Source organism: Cricetulus griseus, chromosome 4 (assembly GCF_003668045.3).
Source record: "Cricetulus griseus strain 17A/GY chromosome 4, alternate assembly CriGri-PICRH-1.0, whole genome shotgun sequence".
Taxonomy (NCBI): Eukaryota; Metazoa; Chordata; class Mammalia; order Rodentia; family Cricetidae; genus Cricetulus; species Cricetulus griseus.
The window spans coordinates 185117997-185141407 of NC_048597.1; the positions used below are offsets into that span (position 1 = coordinate 185117997).

At 39.2% G+C, this 23411-nt stretch overlaps 1 protein-coding gene across 2 annotated transcripts in view; it reads right to left on the reverse strand.

The window, feature by feature from the left end:
• Unc13c (unc-13 homolog C) overlaps positions 1-23411 on the reverse strand; it is a 401427-nt gene that overhangs the window by 258329 nt on the left and 119687 nt on the right. The window contains exons 4-6 of one of the 2 annotated variants that reach the window (XM_035444481.1): positions 7515-7593; positions 6422-6427; positions 5167-5238 (exon numbers count right to left, since the gene is read on the reverse strand). In XM_035444481.1, coding sequence (XP_035300372.1) covers positions 5167-5238; positions 6422-6427; positions 7515-7593 — 157 coding nt within the window. The remainder of the gene's footprint in view (positions 1-5166; positions 5239-6421; positions 6428-7514; positions 7594-23411) is intronic. The other variant, XM_035444480.1, reaches the window with a different exon arrangement.

The following is a 23411-nucleotide window of genomic DNA, read 5'->3' on the forward strand; positions in this document are numbered from 1 at the left end:
AGGGTTATTGAGTCTTAGAGGACAATAGGCATTTGGATTCTTGCTAAACTTACTGGTTTTTGCTTCAAGAAAAATGCTATGATGATGTTGATGACTGCTTTCACCTCCAAATCATTAAGTCTGCTTTCAGTATTGCTTGTGGTTAAACTATAATGCAATTATAGAGTATATAAGGTGTAGCCTGTTTTCAATAAATGGGCAGCCTTTCTGACTCACCTCAGATCATGTCAGTCTCCTTCTCTCACTAACTCCATACCTCCTCTTTGGGACCTGAATCTCAATGGAGCTGGACTCCAGCAAGGGTCAGATATTTTCAGTGGGTGTCAGGGAAGGAGGTAACCATTGCTCTTAGGAATGGTATATCCTGTCCCTTGTGAAACAGCAAGGGTTTAAATTAAAATAATGCATGTACCATACATTTATTATTGTCAAGAAAGATACACACATGGATGTATAGTTGCTGATATTTATTTCCTCTATTTTTAAATATCTCCTGTGTACAGTTAATAAAAGCAATTAAAATATAATATAGGTTCAACTCTATGAATTAGGAAATGAGTTTCAAAGTAAGTACAAGACAAGTAATGAATCAAAAATAGCTAACATAGGAGATAAATTTGATGGCATCAGGTATGGTAGCTTGTAGTGATATATTATTTGTGATTTATTAAAGCTTCCATGAGGATTCAGAAAGCAAAGCAGCTGGCCAGTAGCTTTTACCTTTACCTCAGGCTGAAAGGCCTGATTCACGAGCTCTCCCAAAACTCAGACTGCTGTCTCTCCTCAACATGACTGGAGAGAATCCTGAGACTGAATGTCTTTCTATCTTCAATGTGTCTGGAGAATGAATGCCAGCTCTGAGACTTTGTGCCTGTCTTATAGACCGCCCTAATGTTGGGATTAAAGATGTGTGATCCCAGGTACTGGGATCAAAGGCATGAGCCCTGTTACTCTTCAATCTTGTGTAGGCCATGATGGCCTTGAACTAACAGAGATCCTCTTAATCCTGAGTCCTGGGATTAAAGGTGTGTATCACCACTGCTTGATCTCTATAGCTTGAGGCTGACTTTGCTTTCTGAATCTCCAGTCAAGCTTTAATAAATCATAAATAATGTATCACCACAGTAGCTCAGCCTTTCAATTCCACCACTGGGGAGGCTGTGGCAGGAGGAATGCTGTTGAATATGATGCCAGCCTGGCCTAAAGAAATGAGAGCTTGTCTCAAACTGTAAAATAAAATAAAATGGATAGGGAAGGGATGGAGGAAATAAATGAAAGATTTTATTTAAAAAAAATGAAAAGAAAAGAAAAACTTCTAGTTGGCAAAGACGAATTTCTTATACTGCTGATTTTTTGTTTTTTTCGAGACAGGGTTTCTCTGTATAGCTTTGGAACCTATCCTGGCACTCGCTCTGGAGACCAGGCTGGCCTCGAACTCACAGAGATCCACCTGCCTCTGCCTCCCAAGTGCTGGTATTAAAGGCGTGCACCACCAACACCTGGCTATAGTGCTGATTTTAAAAGGTAGAGAAAATACAAATAGCTAATAATGAGACTATAAAGACACATGTCTTTACAAATCTTAATTACATGATCGATTAAACAGTATTGGATTCTAAAGTATAGAAAAGGAGGTTGGGATTGTCAGCCTATGGTAAAGCACAGGCTTAGTGTGTGTGAGGCCTGGGGATAATTCTTAGCACAGACCATGACAACAGTAACAGCAGAGAAAAGATAACCTTCCTCAATTGACATGAGCATAAGTTCAAAGACCAGTCAAGAATCTGTGTTTAAAGACCATGGCTGAAATTGCTACATGGAATGGCTGGATGCAAGAGCCATATAACTCCTCGAAAATAAAAATCAAGTTCTGGTGATTAAGACAAGTTTGGCATAGCATCTTACTGTAAACCATCGTAGATCTGATAGAAGGGAAGATCCTGATCTGCTTTTTTGAAGCTAGTTTAATAAAGGTATTACTAGTGTTCAAGGTTATGACAAACACAAGGCTACTTGGATTTATGAATGTAGATATATACATAAGAATGTATCTATACACATATATATTATGTATGTGTATGAATATATAATATATAACATATGTAACATACTTATGTAATATATACAGAAAAACAATGTTTATATTAGTAAACTTACTAAAAACTCAAGGCCAGGAGAGTGTTTGTGACTTGTACTAGGTCTTAGAGGTAGTGAACTGTGGAACTGGGTCCCCAAGAACCTCAAGCCAAAGACTGTATTCATAAAAAAACAGGATGTTTCAGGAGAGATATCTCACAGATGAGGAGTGCTAGCTTCTCCAGTCCCCAGAAAACACACACTTAAAGAACAGAAGCTGGATCAGAGAAGTACTTGTGAATAAGACACAATTTTAAACCCTTCCATGACTGCTAATTTCCATGTCAGCACTCTGAGAAAGGAAACTAAGTCTCATCTGCAAGGAGACAGAGAGGCGTTCCTGTGCGTGAAGCTGACTGTCCCATGTGATACTGTAGAGCCTTTTCCTTTTTTGGAAGAGATGATTGTGCTTTTGACCATCCATCTCTCTAATACTGAAATGCCACTCTCTGTTGTTTTCGCAGGCAGCCAGATCATTCCCTTCTTGCACAGCCAATGCCCTGAGCTTTCCGACTGAGAGTGCCCAGGAGGACTTCAGAGATGCAGCATGGAAATCGTTCACTTCAGCATTTATGTCATTTGCCCATGTAATGACCGAACTTGACAGCTTGTCAGGAGTGACATTTAATATGCCTGCTCTACACAAGTCATATTTCATTACTTTTCAAGACAGGGGCCCCAGGGAAACGAGCTTGGTGGATTTGAGAGGGAGGTATTGCAGTCTATTCATCCACCCAGGACAAGTCTTCTGCTCAGGGCTCCTTTAACCAAGAAAAGCGGTATTTTTAGGTTGCTGACAAATAGATTGATAGGTAATTTACTTCTGAAGGGAAGATGTATTCCTTGTCTTGGGTCTCAGGAAATGCAAAGGCTTCTATTGTTCACTGGAATAAGTATTCACATTACAAATGAAATAGTATATTGTAGTAGCTAAAGGGTTTGCAAATAGGTTTTTTTGATTGTGATTTTTTTTGTTGTTGTTTTTGTGTTACAAGGGATTGAATCCAGGGCCTGGGGCTAGGTAAACTGCCGCCAAGTTATAATACTAGAAGAATGCCATATTTGAAAATATAAGAAAGTTAAAATATACAAGTTCTTAGTAAAATCCCCCAACTTTATTTCCTCAGAAGAAAATGACCAAATTCTTGATATTCGGTAAGTTTTTCTCTTATACCAGAAGCAGACAATTTCATGTTGTATCTAAATTATACTCAAAATATTACAGAGTATCATAAATCTGATAGGTAAAAAAGACCCTGAGGACATAATCACAGTACTTTTAATCATGTACCACAATAGAAAATATATCAAGCCAGGCATTGGTGGCACTCACCTTTAATCCCAGCACTTGGGAGGCAGAGGCAGGCAGATTTCTGTGAGTTCGAGTTAAGCCTGGTCTACAGAGCGAGTTCCAGGACAGGTTCCAAAAGCAATAGAGAGAAACTCTGTCTCTGAAAAAACAAAACCTTTAAAAAAGTAAAAGAAGCATGTTTATAATAAAAATTAAAATAAGAAAGAAAGAAAATGTATCAAGACTACAGCCATACTTCTCTGCACAGCACCCAGTCTCCTCTGAACTGAAGCTAAGTAGGGAACTGTCTGGTTAGTACTTGGGTGGGAGAAAATGTATTAATGGGCTGTAACCCATAAATAGACATTCAGATGAGTGTGTGCAAGGAATAGCAAAAGTCTCTCTATCCCTCCACACTGCTGAATGGGTACCTGTGTGTGTGTACATGTGTACATATGTATGCATGTGTATAGGTGTATTTGTGTGTATGTATGCAGGGGCTGCATTTTATAGAAAGGTATAGGAAAGCATTTCAGGTGCAAGAAGACAATGACAGGAAGAAGAACAAAAGATACCAAATATGTTGTTAGTAAATGTCAAGTACAATGACAGTAAAAATGAGACATGAAATGTCCACAGAATTTTTGTGCTATGAGGATGGTAGGTAGAGGAAAGTTGGAAATATTAGTTCCTGCAAAGAAAGACCCTGAATCATTTCAGGCAAATCCCTGACTGAGTGAGCAGGACTGAGTCCCTGTGGCAGGATGGCCAAGGCACACATTGTTAACTAGCCCTCTTTCCCCAGGCTGTACCTGAAGCCAATTACACCAGAACTGCTGGGAGTGACCAGCTATGAGCAGGTTTTAAAGCTCCCTCTGGGCTTCTAATGAGCCAGATTTAAGAATCGCTGACCTAGATCTTGGCATCCTCCTTGTGCCTTCTAAGCAGGATGGTTTTTGCATCCAACGAGACCTTATAAAACATCTACCTTGTGCCCTGCATTGTTCCAAGCAAAGGTGATGGGAGAATTTAATGAGAACAATGAATGACACACACAACTGCCCTCCAGGACATCAGAGTCCATGTGGAGAAGGTTATGCAAAATCTTCATAGTCATTGTAATAGGGAACTGAACAGTAGCTCATGGGTGTTATTCATTAAGCTCAGTGTTAGCCAAATGATAAGCACATATGTACTCCCATAATCCTCTGTTTTGCTACTACTTCACTTTACATATAAAACTTTGCATAATTTACGGAAATAACAATATTTATTATCTGACAACTAGTAGCCTGGCCATACCATACCATACCATACCATACCATACCATACCATACCATACCATACCATACCATACCATACAATACCATACATACCACAGAGGTCAAGTGAAATGATGAAGGAGGAAACTAGCAATTCAGCCAGAAGGGAGATGCTGCCTTAAGTTAAGGGAAACTTTAATGTAAAATACCTTTAAGTGTTCTCAAGGGGGGCTAAACAGATAAGTGGTTTCAGGGTAGAACAGGAGCCATGAAAACAAAAAGTATGTGAGCATCTTCTGTAGTGAAACTGGAGCTCCCAGGAAGTTTAGTTGGGGCCAGCCAGGCTTTCCTTGTGTTTCTAGTCACTCCTGGGACATTAGGCCACACATGACAAATGAGTATCTCAAATGCAATGGCGATGCTGGGGCAGGGGCATTCTGATCAATAAATACAGTTAGTAACTGGTGAGGCACCTACCAGCTCCTCATTGTTCAATGATGTCCTGATGACCATAGCAAGTGACAGACCAGATTTCCGGGCAGCCAGGGTCTGAAATAGACAGGATTATGATGAATTAATTTTTGGAGAAGGTGGCTCCAAAAATTTGTATGCATTTCAGAAAGCAAAGTTATAATAATGCTAGCTGTCACTGTTTTTACAGAGGGATTTGTCATGATACCACCCTCAATGGAACTCACTGAATGTTAAAACCAGAGACCTCAAAAGTCAACTTGACATTAGACCCTTTATGAGACTGAAGTCCTTCCAAGAGATAAAAGTACTTAAAAGTTTCTGGGATAACAAGAGGCTTCTGGAACTTTGTTAGCCCCAGGGGTACAGACAGTCACAGTCTGTCAAGAAACATGTGCACTGATATTACCCAGACTGACTTGAGAGCTAATCTGAGCTCCACCTGGGACTGCATGACTCTTCAGGCTTTTTCTAGAATAGTCTTCATATCTAGTGGGGATGTATTCTCCTGCATACCCTTATCAAGTGAATGAGAACCATAGTACCCAGAAGGACACCATCTGAAGCAACAGAATCTTTTCACTTTCACTCGTACAAAACTGAACCGTCACTGTCTGCTTCCTACCCAAGCACCATGCTGTCAGAAACAGCACTACTACAGACAAATTTAGAAATCAGAAATTCTGAGTGAGATATGAATGTGCCTGATTTGCTAGCTTTCTCCTTCTTATACTGTCTAGACTCCCCTACCTAGGGAATGGTGCCACCCACAAAGGGCTAGATCTTCACCAGTCAGTTATCAATCAAGGGAATTCCTCACATATGCATTCACAAGCTAACCTAATCTGCATAATTCCACCTTAAGACTTTCTTTTCAATTGATTCTAGGCTGTGTTGATGGTTAAAATTTACCAGCATGAAATATTTGTTCCTAATTTTATATTTCTCTTACATTTCTTCGTGTTTAGCTATTCCTGGAGAATTTAACAGTACACCCAGATCCCATGTGTATATGTGTGTATCACTACGTAGCCCCAACTGGCCTGTAATTCATTACACACAGCAATCTGGTCTCTAACTCATGGACAGTTCACCTCTCTCTACCCTCTGAGTGCTGGAATTATAGGCATAGATGGGAACTAAAACTTGTTATTCCCACATAGCTCTATTTCACCATCTTAACCTCTTTTTATCTCATGAATAAAATCAGTGTGTGTTTGGGAAGAGCAGAGAATAATGAAATAAATTGAAAAGCACTTACCATGGCCTGAAGATTCCAGGAGCAAAAGGAAGCAATATTTAAATAATTAAACATATGAGAAATGGGAAAAGCATAACAATGTTCCCTTAGTATAGTAGTTAAAAATGTCTCTACACTATCCTGACAAGAATCTCAGTTAACTCCACCAATGTGCCATGCTTTCCATTGTAAGATCTTACAGGACAGCATCTTAGTTAATTAACTTTTTGGAGAATTTGTGTGTGTGTGTGTGTGTGTGTGTGTGTGTGTGTGTGTGTGTGTGTGTGTGTGTGTGTGTGTGCCTGCCACAATTTGCATGCAGCCATAGAGGCCAGTAGAGGGCAGCAGATACTTTGCAACTAGTGTTAACAGGTAGTTGTTAGTCAGTCAACTTGGACACTGTGAACCAATCTCAGATTTTCTGCAAAAGCAAAAAGTGCTATTAATCACTGAACGATCTCTTCAGGTCTAGGCATTTTTTTTTAAATGAAAAAACACAGACCACTGTCAGTTCCACTGTCAGTTCCTGGCATTTCTGAGTGGTCTCAGAATCCTTCCTTACAGGAGGGTGAGCTCTTTAGAGTCATGTTCAGTACCAACACAAACTTTAATGGCATGGAAACTACAATCTTCTTTTGATGGAAGAGCTTAGTAATTTAGCTAGAGTTGATCATCACCTGCTAGGAGATTGGCTAGCATCATCTGTGTCCACTAGAAAGTCTGGAGTCTACTGTGCTGAAGCGAAGAAACCTGAAGCAAGCTTTAAACTTTGGAAGTTAATCTTGTAATTCTCCACAGTACTAAACATCAAAGGCCAGCTCCAACAGCTTACTTGGTCTTCTATGCTATTTCTTTTGGCTCAGTTATAAAGTCAGTTTAAATAAAAATGTGTAATTTCCACTGATGTCAAATCAGTTGAAAGATTAGAGTCATTTCTTTCATCAGATGCATTTTAAAGGAATAATGAATGTGTTAGTGCTGGGCAGACTCTGGCCTTGCATATTTTACTCTATGAAATATTTATGGGCTAGGTAGTCAATGAGAAAGGCTTTACATTTTAACAAAGGAAACATCAAGGCATACAGCCAGTGGGAATTAAGTAGGAGTAACTCACCACATCCCGTACAATAGGCAATGTCTTTTTCCTGCGGAGATCAGGCATGCTATCTATTCCATACAGTCCACGCCCAGCCCTGAATGGGAACAAAAAAGCAACGATTTCAACAGTTGAAATAACATTGTAGGAGGAAAAAGTTCCCCGCTGTTCATCATAGAAAAGCTGTGAAAGTACCAAGTGGAGGTCATTGTTTTCAATTAATTTGCAAAATGGTGAAGATCCAAGACTCTAGGTCTTTGTCCAAGGTGAAACTCCAGCTACTGCATGTGCTGATGATTTGTGTGGAGACCCCACGTGTTGAAACTGTAAATGCACATGGCCTGGGGTGGACATGCTAGTTTCCTGTCACTATCACTGAGAGGAGAGCCAAAACTTTTAGGGACATAGAAGTTGCTGTCTCCAGCAGAAATCACTACCTTTGCATTCCTGGTGCAAGAATAGTGAAAATGTCTTTGCTACCCAAGTTCTATTACTACTACTATTACTACTACTATTATTATTATTATTATGATTATTATTATATTATGTCCTGTGTACTACATTGTCAGATACTCAGCTCCAAATGGCATCTCAAAAACCATGGGCAAATTTCAAACACTAACCCATAAGCTTCTGTTATCTGAATTTTTCTCCCAAATAAATGTGTGGTATTAAGGAATTTGTTGTCCTTTATTTTGTAAGACTAACAAAGGCCAATGCTGCTAAATATTCGTCTCAAGTACATTGATTAAATGAATTTCTAAGAATGCAATAATTAAACAAATGAAGTAAATACTAAGTATAAAAAACCAAATATGTCAATATGGCTCAGTGGTTAAGAGCACTTGCTGTATAAACATGAATACTAGAGTTCAGATCCCCGCATTGCAAAAAACTAGATATCCCACAGACACCTATAACCACAAACCTAAGGTGGGAGTGGGTGTATGAGGACAGGAGGATGGATGGACAAGGCTTGACTTGAAAATGCAAGTCACATGTTTAAGGAGAGACCTTGCCTCACAGGAATAGATGGAGAAGTATAGCAGAGGACAGCCCATCCCTTTTCTGACTTCTGTGTACATTCTGAACATACTCATAGATACACATACAAAGAGAGATAGATAACCCATGAGCAAATTGGGAGCACGTGGGGAGAGGGGAGGGAAATGGAAAGGGGAGGGGGAAGCAGGGGAGAGAGGAGGAGGAAAGGGGATAACAGGAGGACTGAGACAGGAGGAATAGAGGAAGGCAAGAAAGGAAATGCCTTGATAGAGGAAGCCAGTATAGGTTTGGAGAGAGGTCTGGCACTGGGGAAATGTTCAGGGATCCACAGGGATGACCCCAACTAAGAATCTAGGCAGTGGTGGAGAGGCTGCCTTTGATGCTCTTCCCCTATAATGAGATTGATGACTACCTTGGTTGCCATTCCTAGAGCCTTTATCCAGTAGCTGATTGAAGCAGAAGCAGGCACCCACAGCTAAGCACTGAATCCAGTTGTGGAGAGGGAGGAGGGATGAGCAAAGGGGTCAAGACAGTGCTGGAAAAACCCACAGAAACAGTTGATTTGACCTAGTGAGAACACAGAGACCCTAGTCATAAAGCTAGGGAACCAGCATTGGATCAAACTAAGCCCTCTGAATGTGGATGCCAACTAGGAGGCCTGGGCAGTCTATGGGACTTCTAACAGTGGAGCCACGGTTTATCCCTAGTGCACAAATGGAACTTTGGGAGCCCATTCTATATGGAGAGATACTATTGTAGCCCAGATACACGGAAGAGAGCCTAGGCCCTCCCACAAACGATGTGATGGACTTTGATGGTACCCTCACTATCCTTGGGGGTGGTTTGGGGGGTTCACTAGAGGGGGATGGGAGAAGGGCAAGGGAATGAGGGGATTGATATGTAAAATAAGATGGTTTCCAAAATAAAATTTAAAATAAATGTTGTCTAAGAAAAAAATAAAAATAAATAAATCTTTAAAAACTTAAGTGCAAACTACAAAATTGAGTATGTGTAAGCTTAGTGTGATTCTCTCTCTCTCTCTCTCTCTCTCTCTCTCTCTCTCTCTCCTCTCTCTCTCTCTGTGTGTTGTGTGTGTGTGTGTGTGTGTGTGTGTGTGTGTGTGTGTGCATGTGTGATTATTTATGCATAGAAAATATATAGAAGGCTGTTCAAACTTGGAAGTGTAGTTACCTGTGTGGAATGAAAGCAGGTGAGAGAAAAAGAAGACTCACATATGTTAAGTGTGTTTCTAATAATGGATCATTTGTGGTTAGAATAATTTTACAAGATGTATTTTTGTGTCAGTTTGATACACTCAGCTTGGCCTCCTCGCCTCACTTTGTTTTTGATTACTTTGATTACTTTGTCATAGGCAGGGTTTCACGTAGTCCAGGCTAGCCTTCAATTCTCTACAGAGCCAAGGATAACTCTGAACTTCTGCTTCTCCTGCCTTCACATCCCACGTGCTGGATGCTGGATGACAGGTCTGTGTCACCATGCCTGGATTATAAAGTGATCAAACCTTGGGCGTGCTCTGCAGGCTTTCTACCCACTGAGATACACCTTAGCTCCAACATTGGTTTCAAATTGCACCAAACCTAGTCATTTTGCAAAGCCAATTCACTTCTAAAATCTGATGACAGTGTCTCCTTATGTGGACGTGGCCTATAAATCGCTGTGGATACCTCGCTCATCTCCTGAGGACCAGAACACTCACATAAGCAGTCCTGCTCCTGCCAATTGCATCTGCCTGGCAGCTCTGCCTCTGATGGACTATAAGAGTTGACGACAGGTTATTGGTATTTCAGAGCACCATTTTCCACTGACACAAAGATGTCTTCTGATGTGACATTTAGCTTGACAGAGGACAGCTTTTTGTCTCACTGGAATTTTTTCCCTTGGCTGTCATAGTTTTAGTTTCAATACCTTTTATGGAATCAAATATTGGTTTGGTAATTATAGAAAAATAAGACATCAAAATTATCATATAACTCATAAAATAGTAATTAAAGTAAAATAGTAATGATTATAGAGCAGCAATGAATAGAGGCACAACTAGGTTTGGAGACACACATCAAATGATTTAATAAATGTGATGCTTGGGAAATGCTCCATAAGGGTAGCTAAGTGCCAATGTTGAACCGCCTTGACAATTAGCAACTGCAGTCTGAATGTGGCCCAACAAAGAATTATGAGCTCACTTAAAAATATGATGTTTTTAAAAACAACTTGATTGCACAGTTCATGAAATTTTTAGATGACACTGAGTCACAATGTCAGAAGGTTGAACCTGTGTGACTTCAATCATAGGATCAAGGAGGGGGTGGAAGAGGAGGATGAGAGAAGAGAGACAAGGAGGGAAGTGACATGCTTAGCTCATGAGATCTAAGATCCTGATCTTTACAATGTGGCAAAGATGCTAACTTGAGAGCCAGCTGTGTGGCCTGTGCCTATTGTCCCAAATAACAGGAGGCTGAGGCAGAAGGATAATTTAGTTGAGCCGAGGCTTTTAAGCCATTCTGGATCGCATAGAATGAGATACCGATTCAAAAAAATAAACTGAAGCCAGTCAAAATGAAAACCCCAAATCAAATCACCCCAAGTCCCCCAAACTAAATAAAATTTAGCTACTGCCCAGAGTACTTCAAACTGGGCACTCTAGGCCACAGGCTATAATAGTCACAGCTTTAGTTTGGGGGTCACAAAAAAGTTAATGGTGGCAGCAACTTTTTCTTCTCTTAGTCTTCCTTTTCTTCCCCCCTCTCCTCCTCTTGTTCCTTTTGCTCCTCCTCTCCCGTCTCCTCCTGTTCCTCTCCCCCTCTTCCTCTTCTTCTTCCTCCCCCTCCTCCTCTTGCTTCTTTACTTCTTTTTTAATACTAGAGTAGCTTTTTGTCTTCATATTTTCTATTTTATCATTTGCTTTTAATTGACTAATAATAGTGTATATTTTTGGTATGAAGTATGTTGTTTTAATCGATAGATACACCACAGAAATTTTTAATCAGGTTAGCATTCATCATCTTTTTATTTGTGGTGTGTGGTATAAACATTGAAGGTTCTTCTTAATTTTAGAAAGCTGAAGACTAGGAAAGGGAAAAAGCCAGAAACTTATTTTTTCTTCACAATTGCTTCACAAAGCTCACCAACAAGCTATTAGTATAATTCCCAGTTTCCCTCCTCTCATGTTCCTACATTTCTACCTTCTCCACAACTCATAAGCACAGAAATCACTTGCTAAGCAAAGTAGTTTCAACAATATTTTCCATATCATTCACTCCAATTTTAGGCTGTGATTCTAAGGAATGTCTCCACGTCTCCCCATGAACTATAATAACGTAAAGCACACATTAGCTAATATCTTCCACAAAACTAACATCCATCATACTAACCGCTGCCTTCAAACATTCAAAAATGTTTTGACTCATAAATAATATAACTGCCACAGCCATATCAAGAAACACAATCAATTAAGACAATGATTGAGAAAGAGGTTGTATAAACAGCAGTGTTGTGCAATTGAGCTGTGTGTTTTATTTCCTATCAATTATCATTAATAAAAAAAAAGCAAAAAAAAACTCCAACATTTTCTGTTTTCTTACAGAGCATGATTGAAATTTCCAAAAGATATCCAGAACCTTAAGCTAGACTGACAGACATTTGAGATTGTTTCATACGCTTCTTGGGCCTGCTACTTTTGTTCTGTGGCTGTTTTAGCAGAGTATAGACATACAAAGACCTAAGCTAAACCACAGCACTCAGGTAAAAGGCCTTGTAGGTGTGTGTCTGTCTCTGTCTGTCTGTCTCATGTGTGTGTGTACGTGTGTGCATGCGTGCGTGCGTGCGTGCGTGCGTGCGTGCGTGCGTGCGTGCGTGTGTGTATTTGTGTGTGTGTTTGCAGGTACCCACAGAGGTCAGACAAGGGTGTCAGAGCCCCTCAAACTGGAGTTGTAAAGCCATCCAGTATGGGTGCTGGGACAAATTTGGGGCCTCTGCAAGAACAGTAAACAATCTTAACCACTGAGCCACCACTTGAGCCCACAAAATGAATTCATTGTGTGTGTGTGTGTGTGTGTGTGTGTGTGTGTGTGTGTGTTTATTCTCTGATATATTACATTTCAATCACAAAATTTTAGTTCTTAACCCCCATGGATAGACATCTGGAATTTCTTTTAAAATCAGGCATATATTTCTTTTTACTTTTATAATTTCATCATCACTATAAGATTACTATATATAATATATTAAAATGAAATTATTTATGCATATATGCATATATTTTAATAGGCATATCCATCCAGGAATAATAGAGATTTCACTGTTAGACCTCACAAAAAGTCTGGGCTAGGTTTGTGGCTTGGTGGTAGAGTTCTTACCTATGAGTGTCAAATCCTCAGCAGTGATAAATAATGAAGTCTGCTCAGTGGCTTCACAATTTGATGAGAGATGTACTTGATACATCCTATAAATCTATAGAAATGTAGAAGCAATCTCACTGAGAGAGAGGTAGGAGAGATTAACTTTTACAAAGACTAAGACTGAATATAACAGTAGGCAAATCATCGACCTCCCAGACTAGAGGTCAAGTCCAGAAACTCCCTAGACTCAGTAATGAGGGGGTCAGAGGATGCCAAAACATCTGGCAGATCAGCAACTGAAGGAGAGGACTGATTTTAAGTAGATGAATTTTAATGATTGGATTAATAGGACTCTGACAGTGGCCAACAAATTAGTTAAAGACAGTTAACAATGTGGGACTTACCAGGTGGCAGGCGCAATGGATACAATTACAACTGACATAGACATGTTCTTATTATTCTAAACAGGTGTATTTCATTGTATCTTAAGAGATACAGTCATAATTACTTCCCTCATTTTATGAATGAAGAACAGGAAAACAAGAACCTGTCATCAGAAAGCCACTACCTGAAATGATAGTGGTAGGATTTGAACCCATACCCTGATGCTCACCGGGCTGTAATGACCATAAGACTAGATCTTCCCATTATCCATTACAATGATGAGTTGAGGCCACAGCTAATTCAATATGACAGTTCATGAAACTGAAGTTAAACAGCCTGTCTTTCCAGAGCACACAGCTGATTCGTGGTTGAGTTTAACTTTCCTGCAGGATTATTTTTGCCTCAATCTTAGGTGCTTATGGGCAAGAAGGTTCTAGCCGGGATGAAGTCAAGGGTCTGCCTGGTCAATCCAGAGTTCTGGATAATATTTGGGTCATTTTTCAAAGTATCTCGAGAAAGTTATTATCTTCGGATTAGAAAACACACTTCACTGTGTAAATGGCCACAATCCTTCACCAATGGCTCCCCTCTAGTATACAAGAATGCTGTTAGACATGGGAACCACTTAGACTGCAGACATTACAAATGGGATGCAGTGGTGACAAGCTACCACAGAACTTTCGGGAAAAGTAATAATCAAATTAACCTGAGAAAATGGATGTTATATTGTACATCAAATTGAGCAAGAGTGTTGTGGCAGGACATTGGCTCTATTATACAGTTTTGAAATTATTATTATTTGCTTTTTGAGACAGGGAATCACTATAGAGCCTAGGGTCTTCTGGGACTTTCTGTGTAGCCCAGAATGCCTTAAAATTTATGATCACCCTTCCTTTACTTCCAAAATGTAGGGATTACAGGTATGTGCCATATGCATATTGTAAAAGACTTAAATGAATGTTATTTTAACTGTAATACCAGTAACTGTACTTTGTGAGCTTCAGTGTGTTGTTTTGATTAAGTACGATATATATATATATATATATATATATATATAATATTATATATATATATGAAGCTAATCAACTTATCTACTGTATTTCTTACCCTGTTTCTTAAAATGATGTTTTTAAAAGTTACACTCTTAAGTAAGATAATTTTACTATTTCCTTTGCCTCTTTCTGATTCTGTTTCTTCCCACAAAAACTCGGAAAGTAACTTAATTTCTGTAGACATGGGTTTTAGTTAGTTGTGTCATTACAAAATAAATACAGAACAAATTATCTATAGAACATATATTTTGCAAATTTTGAGAAGTGTTGCATCTGGGTAAAGGATGAATGATTATGTTCTTTCTTGTTTTCAAAGTTAATTTGTTTTATGTGTATGGATGTCTGCATGTGTGAATGTGCACCACAGGTATGCAGTGCCTATGGAGGAGAGAAGAAGGCATTAAGATCCCCTGGAAGTAGAGTTACAGTTGGTTGTGAGTCACCTTGTGAGTGCTGGGGCAGCCAGTGTTCTAAACTGGTAAGCCATCTTTCTAATACCAATAATGTTCTTCCAAATAGACCTAATAACATATTGCAGGCACGAAGACTGCAAAAGAACTCCAGGAAGATGCTGGGAGCATTCAACATGTAAAACAGCAGACAGTATATGAAAACTGTTCAGCATCATTCATCACCAGGGCTCAGTGCGTATCATCAGGGAGTCCATTACACCTGTCAAAATGTTGCTATCAACAAGACAAAAGCGTGATGTTGTGAAGAACATTGAGAAAGCAGAGCTCACACACTTTTGTGGCTTGCATAATAGAATAGTCACCATGGGCAGTAGTTTGAGGATTCCTCAGAAAGTTAACAAGCACAATGACAGTAAAAGAATGAAAATATTACTGATCTAACCTAAGGAAGTGACATAAATATGCCAAGAGATATTTGTACTCCTTTGTTTATTGCAGTCTTATCCGTAAGAGCCAAAATGATGAGATGAATGTAGATGTCCATATGCAGATGAATGACAAGGAAATGTGCCACAGAATGCAGTCTGGGCATTCAGAAGAGTCACCGTTTGTGACAATGAGAATGACTCTGAAGGACACCAGGCACAGAACCACAAACGTGGCATGATCTCTCTAGGAGAGGAATTTAAAAATGTTGACTATGAAATGGCAGTTACTAGGATCTGGGTTGGGTGGCCTGCAGGCAGGACCAGAGAAATACTGATCAGAGGGTATGAAGCCTAAAATAGATACAGATAACACAGTGAATATAATTAATATTTTTGTTTCAAAATTTGCTGGGTAGATATCAAACATTTTATATGCACAAAAGTTAAGTATGTGATATAGTATATATTACCTGGGTGTAGCTTTTCATTCTTTTGTGTACATATACTTTAAATCACTATATATAATGAAAGCACAAATAGTTTTTCTTTTAGCTAAAAGATAATAATCAGAAATAAGATTATTTGCAAGGAGAAAAATATCAAGCATTTTCCCCAAAAGTTGATCTCTTTGAATATAAGACAAAGCAATCTGATTTCCATATGAGGATGGCTGATGACAAATAGGCTAATGTCCATTGAATGGATTTCTGTCTGAAGGCAGAAACAGGTTGAATATTTATATACAAAGAGATGTTAAATTAATTGAATCCCCCAAAATATAAAACAATGCCTAGAATTTCTGATTATTTCTAGGTTTCCAAGACAATTGTTGAGGATAGCTGTATGCTTCATTTTCTTAGAATCAAGGAACATTTAGTATTGTGAGAGATTAATAATGAGTCATTCTGACTCCCTTTAGTTTAATCCTTTGCTGGTAAATGATAATATTTCACCTAATAGTTCATTTTCACTTACATTTAACACAGCTGTTCTGACCATAATCATGCATGTCCTTACTCTTGAAATGTAAGCTAGCCAATGTTTCCTTCCCACACCACCTCTGTTTTTTTTTTCTGTTAGTGTTATGAGTGAATAGATATTTACCCATGTAATTGAAGATCCGATCCTGATACAAGGTTAATCACTAGTCCCTAAATACTTTTTAGGTCCAAATTTAATCATACCTAAGACAAACTAGAAATGCTCAGGCCTTCAGACAACATGTTAGTCCATATTTTCCTTCCATCTAACAGGAGGGTCAATGCATTGACTCAGAGTTAAAGTGGCTTCCTCAAAGCCTGAGAAACTGAGTTCAATGCCAGAGTCCCACACAGTGGAAGGCAGAACCTAGCGCTGGTCACTTCTCTCATCTACCTCTTTGCACATGTTTTAGCTGTTAATATCCTAATATTATTCCTGTAATATTTTCTTTGCTTTTTCTATCACCCAGCTTCTCCATATGACTCCTTGTTTCATCTTACCCTAAACAAAATGGCTGCATCCACCCTTCTGTGTTTAGCCATGACACCAACGTGATTAGATGTGTGTTTTAAGACCAGCCCAGCAGTATTGTTCCTAATATACCAGAGGACAAATCAAGGACACAGAGATGGTCTATGGATTGTCAAAGTAATGCCATATTTCTTAATAGATTCCTTAATGAGGGTCACAACTGCAGTGGCTTCTCCATTTTCTTTCCCAACCCTCCATTCCACTTTATGAACTTTGGTAAAACCCCCAATTTGAACTGCTATAATATTTTAAAGAATAAATGGCCTTTATGTCAGAGACACTTTGTATTCTACTAAATTACTTTCTCCTTTCTTGGGCATTTGACCTCATAAAGCTCCATAATGCCCCTTAACAATTTAGGCAGGGCTCTCTCTCTCTCTCTCTCTCTCTCTCTCTCTCTCTCTCTCTCTCTCTCTCTCTCTCTCACCTTTGAAGCACATTTTCAGAAGCATCGACCTCCTTATTATTTATCTTTACATCATTTTTTAAAAGCTAATGGTATTTAATGTTTTTGAAAGAGATACTCAGAATATGAAAGATTACTATTTTGGCAGGAAAGAGGAATGTAAGTCATATTTCCAGTGACTGAAGATGAGATGGAGAGATGGCTCAGTGTTAAGAGCACTTGCTACTCTTCTAGAAGACTTCTGTTTGATTCCCAGTACCAATATCAGGCGGCCCACAAACACCTGTAACTCCAGATCCAGAAAATCTGGCACCCTCTTCTGACCTCTGTGAGCACCTGCATGCAAAAGATGCACACACATATACTCAGACATACACTCATACATAAACGTGTGAAATGATAAATATATCTTCAAAAATCATCATATTTTTCATAGCAAAAGACAGGAATCCAATGGTCCTCTGTATTTATATGAGGTAAAAACATAAACATGCCTTTTGACTGTGTAAACTGTTAGAGATTAACTTGTAACCACTCAATCACAATATATATCCTCAAGGCTCATTATCTAACAAATTGTTAAGTAGACAATGCAGTCTTTTCCAGGGCTTTCAGAGTTCCCCATATCAACTCCCTTTTGTCTATCCTGTGGTTTGCATATACCCAAACAACCCTCATACATTATTGTATGATGCTGAACAGAAAACATGCAGCCCCCACACTTTCTAGTAATTAAGCATCAATTACTATTTGAAAACAATTTCCCCCAAATTAAAACTCATGCTGGATAGGGTCTCCCTTTAGAGAGCTAGCGTTAAAACTTTTGTAGTAACTGTGAAATTGTGTATACAATTGTACCTTGGCTTGGAGCTAATTTCCTTGCTAATCTTTTCTGGAAAATCTCTGGCTCCATTTACACATAGTTTGCAAAATACAATCATTTGTAATTAAGAAAGGCCAGCTGCTTAATAGGATAGACTCAAATGTCATTAAATGGAATCAAATATCTAATAGCAAAGAAATTGTATTTCTTAAAACCTGAAATCGTAGATTCCTTTTAATTATAGTTTGGTAGATGCCTGCTGCATATTTTAATCCCTGAAATTTTTAACAATCGAAGCCTCTCTCATTAGTACCTAGAGTCAGCAGAGCCCAAAGGCAAATGTGAAAGCTATTAGGCAGTTTCTGTCCTCCCCAGCCCAACTCCTTCTGCTTTGTAGACAATGTGTCTAGCAGCCTTTCTCTCAGAGCTTGTAGTTTCCTGCTGGTCATGCACTCAACCACCAACAGAAGACACGCTAAGATTTTCTGAGTAGCTCCAGGGCAAGGTCTTTCTGGCTTGCTCACCTCAAGGACAGATTGAAGAGAAGTGAGAAAAACAGAAACTCATCTCAGGAATCCCTGTTTTCCCAGCTAAGACACAGCATCAAGTCCTGGTTATGTGTGGCATGCTGGTTATGGCAGAGCTTCAAGGAGACTGTAGGATTCTTAGTGTGCAGTTAGAATCACATACACACTGTTGTGGTTTTAATTCACGGTTGACGGGAGTGGGTGCTCTAGGAATTTCAATAAATGCAATGCATAAAGATAAACAGTATAGTTTTTAAACATTCCTATGAGCAGGAATCCCTCTCCCTTGGGCAGCTCAGGCTGTCCCTTCCTGGGCATGGGATTGACACTCCTGTGATTGACAGAGTGCTGGCACCTGTGAAACATAGAATACTGTCTCAGCCCTGAAGGTTTGGAGTTGACTACCTCTTCTGCTTGGCAAGCTACAAAATAATTACGTGTTACAAAATAATTCATCTGCAAACCATGACTGTTCTCCAGCAAGAGATTAGCCAGTGCTGTGTAAATGATAAGATGCTTACAGAGTCCACAGGCTCCCACTGTAGGCTCTCAAGTAGCTGAACCCATCACAGCACTGAGTGTGTTCCTACATTATGCCTAGGTTCCTGAAGTGTAAAGTTTAAAAGGCAATTATCCTTTAAGTCTCTTGTGTTTCTGGGTATCTTGCTTGTGGAGTCACTGAGTGACTTCTGTGGTGCATGCTTCAGGGTAGACTTTGGGATTTTAAAAAGCCCATACCATTTATAGACACCCCTCCCCTGCCCCTCTGCCTCGGGCTAGTGGATCAGATGTAAGCTCTCAGCTATTGCTCCAGTGCCATGCTTGCTGCCATGCTCCCCACCGTGATGATCATGGACTAACCCTCTAAAGCTGTAGTCAAGCCCGCAGTCAAATGTTTTCTTTTATAAGTTGCCTTGGTCATGGTGTCTCTTCACAGCAATAGAAGAGTAACTAAAGCAGTTGTTTTGCTTTTATTTTATTTCTTAAGATGGGGTCTCAAGAAGATTCAAAATCTCTATGTAGCTGATCACGACCTTGAACTTCTGATCCTCCTCCTCCTGACCCCCAAATGCTGAGAATACAGGTGTGCAGTACTGGACAAACTGAGCTATATCCCCAGCTGTATTTTCCCAAGCATGGAGATGGACAACAATTCACCATGTGTTCGGTACCTAGGTCCACCTCTACATCACCCTGGGACATTGAAAGGAAAATGGATATAAGCACAAATCTCTTGCTGCTTCTTCAGCCATGAATGATATATTCCTTCATCTCTGACCTAGGTGTCTGATGTCTTCTGCTAGCTCCTATGCAACTATACAACCTATCTTTTAAATTTCTGGGAGTACCATATCAGACTCTTCCAAGTTCTTGACATGCAGAGAATAAAGTAAATAATTTCTTGTCATTAAAGGGGCATATAACTTTTTAGGTAGATTTGTGGGGAATAAAGTATGGAATTATGTAACAAAACATTTAAAGCTATGTCAGATACTAGTATGAAAGGGGGTTGTGTTAAAATGTTTTGTTTGTCTTAGTGAAGTAATTTATAGTATATCATTGTGCCTCTGTTATGAAATATTACTTTAACTATGTAAAGATGTATTGTTTTTGTTTATGCTGCATTTGTTTAATTATGTAAAGATGTGTTGCTGTTTCGCCTTGCCTGCATAACACACCTGACTGGTCTAATAAAAATCTTGGGTGGCCAATAGCTAGGCAGTAGAGGGATAGGTGGGATGGCAGGCAGAGAGAATAGAGGGAGGAATCTAGGCGTGGGGAAAGAAAAGAGAAAAGGGGGAAGACATGCAAAGCCAGCCAGTCAGGCAGCCACCAGTCAGGCAGACATGGAGTAGGACATACAGAATGAATAAAAGTTAAAAGGTTTTGAAGCAAAATGTAGATGAAGAGAAGCAGATTAAATTAAGTTATAAGAGCTAGTGAAACAAGCATAAGCTAAGGCCGAGCTTTCATAATTAAGTCCAATGTCATTATTTGGGAGTTGATTGGTGGCCCAAAAGAAAGCCTGCTACATGCCTCAGTGCAAAACTATTATTTTTTGTCTTATCATCCTTATCCACAGTCATGCTTACTGGATAGAAATGTTAGCAATCTGATTATGAACCAAGTAATTATAAACTATGAATAACTTTCAAACATAATCACTAATAAGAAAAATTGACACCTGTTTTCCCTGTCAAAAATATATAATTTAGTAGGTTTTCTTGCTAAATGTATTAAATTGCATTAGATGTTTCTTCCATTTGAGTAACAGCTATGCCAGATATTTACAACTGGTTATCCATAGGTATCCACTGTAAAAATTTATAATAACCTTTCAAGCAGGAAATAATAGTTCTCTGAGAGATTTATTTTTTTTTATGTATGTATGTGTATTGTGTGCAAATGTTTGTGTGTGTGTGCATGCAGGTGCCTCTAGAGTCCAGAAGAGGGCGTTAGATCCCCTTAAGCTGGATTTACAGGGAGATAGGAGGGAGCTGCTGGGAACCATATTTGGATCCTCTGTAAGAGCGAGTGCTCTTAGCCACTAGCCATCTCTTCATCCCACTCATTTCTAAATTAAAGGAAAAGGAAATTGTGGTTTGACCTTCCTTGCTCATCTATTCCCTCCTCCCTCTCTTTGATTGGATTCCCGGAATTCAGCCCGATTCTTGGTTGTGGATCTCTTCCTCTGGTTCCATCAACTATGAATATAGTTGGTATTCATTAATCTGATTACAGGGATAGGCCAGTTCAGGCATTCTCTCCACTGTTGCTAGGAGTCTTAGATGGGGTCCTCCTTGTGGATTCTTGGGAGTTAACCTAGCACCAGGTTTCTCTCTAAGCCCACGGTGGCTCTCTTTATTAATATATCTCTTTCATTGCTCTTCCACTGCACCCCTCCCCCACTCAGTCATCCTGTTCCCTCCTGTTGTCAAGATCATAATGGAGAAATCTTCAGAGACAGCTGAACCAAGCTTTTGGAAACTCATGAACTCTAGACCTGCAACTGTGGAGACTCCAGGGGACTGAAATAGGCCGTCTGTATGTGGAAGAAGGTTGTGAAGCTTGCATTAGCTGAGGAGCCCCTGGCAGTAGGACCATGATACAAACCTAGTACGTGTGATAGCTTGTTGAAGCCCTCTCCCCGTGGTGGGATGCTATGCTCAGTCTTAATGCATGGGAGAGGGGCCTGGCTCTGCCCCAACATACTGTGCCAGACTATGTTGAGTCTCCATGGGAGCCCTTACCCATGGGGAGGAGAGGACTGGGGGTAGGCTTCTGAGTAATGATGGTGGGAGGAAGGGTAGGGGGCAGGAAGAGGGGTGAGAAGGAGAACTGTGGTTGGAATGTAAAATGAAACAAAAATAAAAAAAGGAAAAAAAACGAAATTGTGGTTTACAAAAGAATCAATTTCTTAAAATTTAAGTGTTTATAAAGTTTTTATAGCAGGAAACTAATTCTAACAATTAACCAAGTAGTTGAACAGGGTCCAGGATACATTTTAAATCAAGTAAAATGAGTAATATCTGCCAAGAAATTTTTGCGCATCATTTCCTTTTACCTTAAGTTAATCTAGTCATTGAATATCTCAGTTCTAAAGACTTTCACCATTTTTCTGATCACACAGGCAGCAAGGTGACAAATGACTGATCTCTGTTTACCCAACGATAGCTGCTGCTTAGACCTCTTAGATGCCTGTGTATAAACAACTACTTAAAATATTATTGTCAGTGAAGGAAGCATCTGCCTATGCTGCCGAGCCATTCTGGAAAGCTTATTATCAGGTTAGAGAATTCAGGATGTCTGTCTCTTTCTGAAGAACTTTACATGAACAGTTATGGAGACAGCAGTATCTGTTCTCTCCTTCCATTTTCTTGATTTATTCCATCCTGACTTACACTGTCTCCCTTCACACTTATATCTCATGCATCTGAACAGAGTGGAATGGGATGAGAGGCAGATGGGGCTTCAGAGCACTCATAGCGTCTTAAGGAAGGACCACCACTTTCAATACAAGAGTCCTGAGCCAGGAGAAGGTAGAGCAAGATGCTTACAGCCTGATGGCCTTATCAGTCAAGCTTTCAGTCTGCATAGAAGCCTTTTTATCTCTTTTAGAATTATGAGTCACACTGTGCAAGAGATCCTTGTTTCTTTCTGGCCTACCAGTATAGGCCAACTGATAAATGCCCATGAATTTGATTCAAAATGACCCAGAAATAAGATAAACAAAAGCAATTTCACTTTTGTCCCACAAGGCAAGATACAAGAAAGCGAAAGTATTATGGTTGAGGGATATTTATGTATATGATGCATAAGGTTACTTTTCCTGGTTTTTTCAATCAGCCTTATATAACTTAAGCCATCTATGCTATACTGTAGCCTGCTCTACCTCGCCTATTTACATAGTTCCTATTTCTACTTTATATATTATCCAACTCACTTATATTCATGATTTCTTCATCCTCTCTATTTAAATTCAAGACTCATCTTTAGTTTATTGCCAGGTGTTTTGAAAAGACCGGTGGTTACTCAATAAATATTAAATGATGGATAGATGAAGAATTCCAATCTGTTCAATAACAATTATTTCAGACCCTGTCATACTGCAGGGACTATTACACATGCAATACACAATCCATTCACTGAGTCCAAAGTTTATGAGACAAAACTATTATTCCTAATTAGCATACTACAGTAAGATGATATTATCTTGTCATAAAATCTCACAACTATAAAATAAAGAGATGAAATTTTAATCCAGGCAGCCTGATGACAGAGCCCCTTTTTTGACTACCACAGTGCTAACTGCCCTTCATAATGGCAACTGGGTCATCTTTGAAAATATATAAATTATGCTTTGACTATCTTAAGAGGACAGATATGTGTGAAGCTTTAAAACAAAATATTTAATAAAAATAAGTCAATAAAATATTAATTTTAAGATATCTTTAACATTCACTTCAGGTATCTAGATGATCTCAACAAATTAACCCAGCTTTCTCATGA